Here is a 9,984-nt window from a genome sequence, read left to right as displayed (position 1 = left end):
TCTATTGGCCTCCAGAGAGAGTGCCAGGTGGAAGGGCCCTTGCCCACTATGAGAAGCTCCGAATTCTCTGTGTTTATTATGAAAGAGTTGTACAGCATCCATTTAACTGTCTCTGATACACAAAAAGTAAAGTAAGCTAGAAAGACAGCCATTGATGAATTCAGAAAGATCAGAATATGAGTATCATTGGTATAAATCATGAAGGAAAGTCCATTAGATCGAACAGGGTTAGCTTAAGAAGTGGCATACAAATTAAACAGGACTGGATGGATGAACAAATAACCCCATTGGGACATGGTGCATGGCTAATTTAAAAGAGGATGTGTAGGGTGGGTGATGGATAGCTTGAGTATGAAATGCCATAGGCTCTGTGTAAAAACGTTGCACACAGATCTAGGAGAACCACAGGAGCAGTATTATCCTGGTGTGTCATTATTATTAGATCGTACAAAATAGCCTCAATGCCAGATTCTCTGGTATGCTTAGAACAGAAACCATATTGATTGGTGCTCAGAATATTGTAGGCTTCCAAAAAATATCGGCTGAGATGTTGTAGAATTGGTCTAAGGCCCATATTTATACTTTTTTAGCGCCGCATTGGCGTCATTTTTTGACGCAAAAGCGGCGCAAACTTGCAAATACAATTGTATTTTGCAAGTTTGCGCCGTTTTTGCATCAAAAAGTGGAGCAAATGCGGCACTAAAAAAGTATAAATATGGGCCTAAATGTTTCAGGAACACGGTTACGTTTATTCACTGGGCTGAGACTACATGAGCAGGGAGGCATAGCAGGCACCTCTGCATAGGTCCAATCTGTCGACTACAAATCCCAGCTTTATCTATGCTGGTTCCAGTAATCCATTTTACCTCCCTCCCTAAAGGTCAGAAGCAATCATAAATCCCCAAAAGCCCCGTGGATTGAGCTGCCTGGATAGTAAAGATCAAGCCTGAAGACTAAACACAGAGAAAATGTGGAAGAACAATACGTGAAGCTAGATAAATGGATCATGTAATGGAAACACAGAAACAGATGGCATGGACACTAAGAAGATAACTAAGCATTTCTTTTATGTATTTGGAAAGATTATGTAGTGAAGCATGTTACTTTCGAGATACTAAAGAAGACTGGCAGTATTGAAGATAAAAAGTTAACATTTGTCACAATATGTGTCGCTAGAATTCACTCATCGATGAAGACCCTTACCCGATAGTCTTCACTTGCTGACCCTCAAAGCTCACTTGTAAGTTAAGTTTGAATGGTTCTTCAGTATAGGGTGCTGATAAATGTTGTTGGCTTACTGCTATCATCACCACCCAGGGTTTTTGCCTTTGCCTTGATCTGTATAAAAAGCAATACAATTAAATATAAAAGAAAACGTTTAGATGGTTCTCCTTTCAGAACGTTTGAGGCTACTTTAAATTATGAACTTACTCGTAGTCATGTTGACTAAGGATCCTTTTGTGTTTTAGAGATATAGTCAAACAATTAATCGTACCCAATCCCAAAATGTTGACCCTCCCCACAAAGTACAAACAACAACTTTGAAACGGTATATCTGATAAATAACTGCAGACCTACAATAAGAATGTTATTTGCAAAATATAAACTTTATTTCTTAAGTGCACTACATCTTTACATATAAAAATATTTTTAAAATAAACTTCTAACAAATACAAGGTAGAGGAAATAACGTGAAAGTGAATGAGAACCACACGCTGATCCTATGTTTTTCGCTCCAGTGCACACAATGTCAAAAACTTTATGTTCCTGTTCAAGGCTCATTTCTTTCAGCATTTGGCACCCCATAGCATCTGTCGTGCCCTTATTTCACAACAGAAATGGAAGTGAGCATCATTCTTAAACCTCTTTAGTTACTAGGTGAGAGTAGCAAACTGAAGGTGTGCATAGCCCAGTAACCCTGGCACGAGTTGTCAGAAAAACTATGAAGTAGTTAACAGTTTCAACAATTCGGCATATGGGCATCTGTTCTTTGATTCATGTTTCCTGCAGCACCTCCTCTTTGTTGCTGACAGCAGGAGAAACAACTTGGGACGGCAAGATGGTTTGTTTGGAATAACAGCATAGCATGCATTACAGGCTTTTTAGTATGTCAACAATTTGATCTTGCACATTTTTTATAATTTGTTCTTGCACATTTTATAAGTACTTAGTTGATGAAAACTCTGCTCATCAGTACTGTTTCTCCTCGCCATCCTCGCATTAGGTAAATCATTAAGCTTCAAAATACCTGTCTATGCCTAACCCAACTTATAAAACGTGTCTTGTGGGGATGTTACCTGGCTTCTCAAAAAGCCTGGCATTTACCCAGCTATTTTGATGCATTTCCCTCCTCCGTTTTCCTGCTAAGAATAACTGAAAGCATTGGCAGTCAACAAACTTGTGTCTTTATTGGGGATCAGCTAGCATCTCTTAGATTAATCTCAATATGGTTTTAGAGAACCTGGATCTGTTGGCAGTACAGTAGACATGATCTCTCACTCCATCCTCTGCAAGCGGATCTAGGACGTGGAAGTGTGAGAGTGATCACTAGAGTGGATTGGCTCCTTTCTAAGCAGCCTCTCTCAGGCAATCTTATTCTCCCTTCAGATCAGAATACAAGACCTCTCTTGTAGGGTGCCACTGGCCTTGGCTTTACACCTTGCCATGTTTGAGGTGACAATACAGGTTGCTCTGGTTTGCTCATTTGGCCTCACATTTTTTGCCAATCTGATGTCACCCACCTGATTATTTGACTTAATGGTGTCTCAACGACTGCATGCTATCCTTTAACATATAGATGAATGCCAACTCTCTTAGATTAAACTTTAAAAAGACGGAAGTCAACATCTTTGACAAATCCTCTAATATGTGAACAGGTGACTGATGGCTTTGTCATCTTGGCACAACACAGGAACCAGTCAATTCTGCATGCAACCTGCGTCCAATATTTAACACTAAACCTTCTTTTAAGGATCACATTAATAAGTTTATCTATTTTTTACTACTTAAAGTTCCACATACAATCCTTTAACCCTAATGAAATGTTACAAGCTTATTGTAATTCCTTATATCTTAGTTCCTGACAGTATCTAATTCAACAACTCAGCATCTCGGATAATCCTATTGCTCAGAAGATCTCACATTATCTCCTGCTTGATCTCTCTCGACTGTCTCTGGTTCAGTATGTTAAAGTATGCACCGCATAATGTGCTCTGAAAGTACCATTGGGCTTTATACAGTACTAGGCATGCCTTTTTTAGAGACCAGTTTCTGGTTCAAGCATTTCATCAGTTATTTTCTTGTCCCCATAATGTTTCTGGCCCAACATGGTGGACGTGCCTATTCCATTATTACAACCGTGACTACCATTCTCAGGGAGACGAGCAATAATTTTCTAGTCATCTGAAAACCCTCATTTTACCTGTTTCCCGTACTTGCGTTCAGCTTTGTGTCCGCCTGCTGGCAGGAGAACACCCAACCAATTCAAAGGTCACTACAGTGTTGGTGAGATCGTTTTGTCAAGATCATTTTACTGAAGGTGCATCTGCTATTCGGCAAAATTGAATGCAGCCATGTTGTTGAGGCCCACTTGGGGATTTGTTTCTAAGAAAAAAATATTCATGTGATACACTGAGGTCCATGACAAGCATGGAGGATTTTGTGCTCTGTTCGTGGTACTTATGCCTTTTCGTGCCAATATACCCCACAACGCAGAACTAAGCATGAAAAACCAGTTGCATAAACCCTGGGCTAAATAGGTGTTGGAACTTCTACTAATATAACCCAGTGGTTTTGTGGCAAACAGGTTTCAGCGTCAATGGGTACTGAGGGCCGATCTGGCAGAGGCTTTGCTGCCAGAAGCATGGCAGTTCCCTCACCAGTAAATGGTCAGGGGAGGAACTGTGGATTTGGAAGGCCAGGAAACCAGCTGATTTAGGATGTGGATCTGCCTCTTCCAAGTCCAAAATGAGACTCATAGTGCTAATATACTCAGGGACAGATTTATGAAAGTGGCGTTGCATCTAGTGCAGCACCACTGTTCTTGCACCTCTTAGCGCCCACCTAATGCCACCATGTGTGCGCCGTATTTAATATACGACGCACCATAGCTGTAGTTAGGGAACTAGCATCAGAATTTTTTACACTAGTTCGGTGCTTTGCAGGATTAGGGTCAATTTTTTGTACACTTATCCCTCAAAGCACCCAGAGGCCCACTGAAATCAATGGAAGCCTCCTTTTAATGCCTGCTCTGAGCAAGTGTTAAAAGTGTCCAAAAAAATGACGCAAAGAAAATTCTTAGATTTTTTTTTGTGACATTTTTTCTGCCCCCTTTGCATACATTACGCATGATGTAGTGCAAAGGTTTACCAGGTGGTGTCATGCATTGTGCCACTTTGTAAATCTGGCACAGCGTTTATGGCCTTCTAATGCCACAGTTATCGGAAAAAATGATGCTGTGTCGTTTAGATGGTGCAAGGGGCTCTTAAATCTGCCCCTTAGTTTCTGAATAGTAGTGTGATTTACAAATTTAGGGGCATATATATACTCTGCGCCAAATGTGCGTCAAAAATGTTGACGCACATTCAGCGCAAACCCTGCCCCATATTTAAACTTTGACGCCCGAGCCCACGGATGTCAAAATTCCTCTGTGTGTGTCATTTTTTGGATGCGGGAAACTGCCTTGCGTTAATGACATGCAAGGTAGGCGTTCCCGCCCAAAAAATGACTAAGGCCTGTGCGCCTTATTTATACTCCTGCGTCATTTTGACGCACAGGAGGGGACGGGCCTTAAAAAACGGCGCACAGCCTGATGTGCGCCGTTTTTTAACGCATGGGTCAGGGCAGGCGTTAAGGGACCTGTGGGCTCACTTCCATGGTCTCTGACCATGGAAGCAGTCAACAGGTGCCCTTCCCTGTCCCCAGGGACACCCCCTGCCACCCTCGCCCACCCCTGGAGGACACCCATGGATGGTGGGACCCATCCCAGGTAAGTAGAGGTAAGTATGTTTTTTTATTTTTTTAAAGTGGCTTGGGGGGGCCTAATTTGGGCCCCCCCTACATGCCACTGTGCCCAATGACCATGCCCAGGGGACAGAAGTCTCCTGGGCATGGCCATTGGGCAAGGGGGCATGACTCCTATCCTGCCATGATTTTGACCTCAAACCTGACTTGCCTCATTTTTTGACGCGCAACCCCCATTTTCCCCTACGCTTGCGCTGCCTGGTTGGAGTCATTTTTTTTTTACTCTGACCAGTCCGCAGCGCCAGCTATCGTCATTCCTTAAATAAGGTGCCCACATGGCGCATAGGAATGGCGGTAATATTTTTGGCGCAAGCCAGTGCTGGTTTGCGTCAAAAAGTATACATATGGGCCTTAGTTCTATTCATTTATTCCTAATTGCCAGTGCATTTCACTTATCTGCCTTTCCACTCTCATCCCCACCTTCTCCCCCTTAGGGACTGAAGGGGTATTCAGGTGCCTGGTGCTGCACAATAGCTAGTGGCTCGGGAAATGGGACTGTGATAGAGACCATGGGCCAACTGTTCACCTGTCAATGAATGCAAATTGAAGCGAAGGAGTGGTGCATGTTGGAGTGTGTGCCTGCTGTGACCAGTTGAAGGCCCCTCTATCCTTACTTTTCTGTCAGCACACAGAAATAAAGGGAAACTTCAGACAGCTGCACAATGCATTCAGAGATCCACAAGGCTTCACCCAACCTTGCTCTGAGGGCCCACTGTCCTGCATACAAATACAAGGTGACTTAGGGTAAAGTGCCTCAGCAGGCAGGAGGCCCTAGACATATCCCGCTGAGGTGAACAGTGCATGAGCTGCCTGAAGGTGTTTAGGCTGCTGCTAACCCCTGAAAATGAACCTGTGTTCAAGGGCTGATGCGTCATGATGCCAGAGACAGTTTTCCCAAAGGTGAGATTGTTACAGTGATATTGACATCTATTGAGCCAGTCCAAAAAAAGTAGTAGTGCTTCCAGTACATTTGCACAAGGTCAGGATAGATCACAGGAAAGGCCTGAGAATTCTAGTTACATGGAGCCTTCAGACCCACAAAAAAGGAGTAATCTACTGAATTGCAACCGTACAAGCTCTCACAGATGCCACATAGCCTGGAAGGGAGAAGTCCAGGAAGAGGGTGAATCGCCTTTTGAAAAGCTACAAAGAGCCTTAATGAACAACAGAGTAAGCTTCCAACTCTCGCCTTTGGCTAAGGAGGAAATGCACCCAGTGCACCAGCCCAATTCCTCCCGCGAGGATGTGATGCCTTGCTTCCAGGAGGGTTTCTGGTCAGACGGAGGGTGCATCTTGAGAATGATTTGTCCCTTTACCTGCCAAGCATTAGACTCAGAGTCCTCAGACCACGGAGGCCTCTTGATCGCACCAAGAAGGTGCGAAGCAGCACACAAAATGGAACACATGGAGATTAGCCTGAACAGGAGCCTCCTATGTTTCACCCAGATGAGATCTTCTGAGTGGGTCCAAAACATCAGGCAGGAAAATGTATGCTTGAGAAGCTTCCAAAGATTGTTCAGTGTGTTCATTAAAAGGAAAAAGGTGGGTTTGTGGTCATCAGCAAAGATAGAAGTGGTGCTGCAGGACTCATGGAGTAGGGCTCATGGAGTAAAGGACTGGCTGAGACTGTTCTGTCTTTGTTGTTTTACTGACAGCTCTTCAACAGTTTCTGGTCGTTCAGTGGTGTTTGTGGTTTTGCTGCTGTCCGTTGGCAATTAAAGAATGATAAGCAAAGCACTCACCTCCGTGTCTGACAATCCAGATTTTCATTTAAAGTAGAAAGGAAAATCTATATTCCTAAAGCAGAAACTCCTGCTCGGTGGGATGCCTGCTTTCATTTAAAGCAACGTACAAGGACATATCCAACGTGCAAGAACACATTTCCACATGAGCACAAAGGAAGAGAAAAATAAAGATGCTAAGGTATCCCAGAATGTGGATAAAGTGACCTAGTGACCGAAAGCCATTGCGATTCTTGATAGTAGTAAAGTTCCAGCCATTGGTAGATAGGCCTATGAGGAAATCTCCATTTTAAAGAGTTCAATTGGGTTGTCATGTTTCTTGCTAATGCCACACACCAAATGGAGGTGGATCATTGATCAGGACAACTAAAGAAGTGCCTTATTCACTTGGCTGCTTAACTATGAAGGCCTTTAGCCAAACAGTTTTGAATCTCAACTCACGTGTTTAACAAGAGGATGCTTCACCATTGAGCCAGTGGTACACAACTGAAAGCTGTGTTACACTACTGGAAACCTTTGCCAACACCTGCCATCCAGTAATCCAAAGAACCGTGAGATGAGCACTTAAAAATCCCAGCAATTATCCTCACTGAAGCAACCATTGTCTAAAGGACATCCCCTTGAAAAAAACATTAATTTCTAAAGTTACATAATACAGATCAACCAGACCTCCTTGCTGTGGAAAAACGTTTCCATTGTCTCACAATACTAATTACTTTATCACAGCACTGCGGCCCATAACCTCTTCTCATAGCCCTTCTGATGGACAGCAGGTTCCGCAGTACTCTCGACACAAACCTCCTTTCCAACATCTCCAGCACAGGAACTCTTTTCACACGGCCACAAAACAATACATCTATCGGCAGTTCCACAATACATCTTTTTTCACAGTTCAACATTACAAAACCTCTTTCCACAGTACCCCATATGTAGAGCACCTTTCTGCATCTTAATAATACATATCACTCTTCCACTGTTCACCTATTTAAACCATTTAATGTATCTGCTACAGATAATCTTTTCATAGCCACTTGATACAGATCATCTTTCTACAGCTCCTGATAAAGAGCATCCAGTCTTAACTTCAAAATTCAGAACATTATTTCAAGTCCCTCCGGTGGAATGAGACCCTCATTGCAAAGCGCAAGAACTTCTTGCAACACAGCAAAGTTCTTTTTATGTTCACAGCAAAAAATAATCTTCTTCCTGCAAACACATACCTTCATAAGGTGGCTACTGTGAACCTTCCAAAACATAGGATTATCCTACATTTTTAGCGTTCCTTTAGTCATTTCATGAACCGCTAAAATTCTGTATGTTCCTAAAGTAACTCTTTTAAAGAACACAGCTAAGAGATGTACCTCTGTTCCCTTGAGTATGTTGTAGAAGGGAGCGGATTCGTCTGAGTGGGTGCTAGTAACAGAGTTAATGAACAGTTGGTCACAAATGCCTTAAAGGTCACTGAAATCATAGTCATTTAATCTGCTATTGTGGCATGCTCCAGCATGCCCTATGCAATGACACAAATTCCCTTTCAGTCACATCAGCGCTGACACCACTCTTGATAGGTCTTGTACATTTTGCTGGATAGTAACAGCAATAGATCACCTCATTACAGGTGACACATTGACTTCAGGTACAAAATCCTCAAAAGTGTCTTCTGTAGACATTTGAGCTCAGAGGACACTGTGTTGAACATTTCAATCATACACCTGGCATCCACTAAGATGTCCTGCCTTTTTCCAGGGGGACAGGGCCCCACTTCATTAGCTGGCCAGTTCTGTTGGTGCCACCTGTTCCTGGATGATTTTCTGTTTATCCTGGAGGTTTGTCCTTTGAGTCCAGCTCCAGCCCAACAAATCCTGATCCTCGTAAGAGGGATTGAGGCGCCCAGAAACAAGGCTTTGAAAGAGTCCACTCTCCTTCCCAGAGTGATGGGCCACGAGAGAGGCCAGGCTAGCAAACTCCTCGTTCAAATGCTAAAAACGGGCAAAAGAAAAAAATAATATTACATGCCATGGCCAAACACTGGTTAATCGCTCAGTCATTTTTTTCTCATCTTGAGGAGTCCCTTTCATATAATGTAAGGCTAAGAGAGCTTTTAAAGAATCGAAATATGCTTCACGAATGCCTCCTTCCTTTCCTCTGTCACTAGCTTACTGCAGTCTTACATTTATTTACTCGTTTTATGCATGACCCAAATGTTTGCCTTTCATGTCATATCTGGTGTCTGACACAAAACTAGGCACAGAAGCAGGGGTGATGGGGGGTAGCTGGAGAAGAAAGCACCCCAGGAAGTTGGAGATTGATGTGTGTGGGTTTTGATGGGAAAGGATAGAGGGAAAGAGATGAGAAAATAAGATATACTGGGTAAGTTGCATATGACAGGGGGACAGAAGGAGGATGAGACAAGGAGAAAAAAACAAAACAAAAAAAACATTATTTAGAGTATCAACCACACACACAAGACCAGATCTCAATGTTGCCAAATCCTCACATGTTTATGACTTATTTAGTAGTAAATGTGTGAGGGACCAGGGGGAGCAGCTAGAAAAAGGCATACTTGCTCCTAAATGGGAGGGGCTTAGTGAGGAGTAAGAATGGGTTTAGAGAGGAAGGTAGGAGGCATTAACCCACCCACAAAAGAGTAGACCCATGTCCGTGCATAAGCTGCACTTCTAAAGTTACTTAAACCAAGAAAGTACCAAAAAGAGAAGTAACCGTACTCCATCTCAGACCTAGAGTTAGTCAAGCCAACCATAGCCACTAAAACACCCTCCTACTGACAATAATGGAGATAGGGATTTAAATTAAAACAGCATATGAAATAATGTTACATTAAATTATTTAAACTAGTTAAAAATATAAATAAGTGTAATTAAATGTGAAACAAATCTAAAAATAAAACATTTATTTTATAATACTGTAACAACATTATTCAACTTCAATAATGTAACATGTATTTTTGTGAAACTATAATCAAATGACTTTTAATTAATTATATACATCACTTTTTCAATATTTTTAATATATATTATTTTATTTTTTTACTTTTGGTGGGATTATTTTTAATATAATCTTCAGAAAATAATTTTAATTTAACATATTTGAATGTATTGCACATTTAATTCAAAATAAAGTTACTACTCTAGCATGTTTTTAAAATTTTTGTTCTACAGTTAAAAATATCTATAAAATTCATTTACATTAATATTTAACA

The 9,984-nt window shown here is 41.8% G+C and overlaps 1 protein-coding gene across 4 annotated transcripts in view; it reads right to left on the bottom strand.

Annotated features, from left to right (window-relative positions):
* Positions 1-1,225: 1,225 nt before the first annotated feature.
* The window catches only part of SH2D5 (SH2 domain containing 5), a 195,693-nt gene continuing 186,934 nt past the window's right edge, over positions 1,226-9,984 (bottom strand). For 3 of the 4 annotated variants that reach the window (XM_069240028.1, XM_069240027.1, XM_069240031.1), the window contains one exon: positions 7,741-8,743. In XM_069240028.1, coding sequence (XP_069096129.1) covers positions 8,531-8,743 — 213 coding nt within the window. In that variant the 3' untranslated portion in view covers positions 7,741-8,530. Of the gene's footprint in view, positions 1,339-7,740; positions 8,744-9,984 lie in introns of those variants that run through there. The other variant, XM_069240032.1, reaches the window with a different exon arrangement.

The sequence above is a fragment of the Pleurodeles waltl genome, chromosome 6 (genome assembly GCF_031143425.1).
Source record: "Pleurodeles waltl isolate 20211129_DDA chromosome 6, aPleWal1.hap1.20221129, whole genome shotgun sequence".
Classification (NCBI taxonomy): Eukaryota; Metazoa; Chordata; class Amphibia; order Caudata; family Salamandridae; genus Pleurodeles; species Pleurodeles waltl.
Note: the sequence above shows the minus strand (reverse complement) of the source record. Positions and strands in the feature narration are given on the sequence as shown.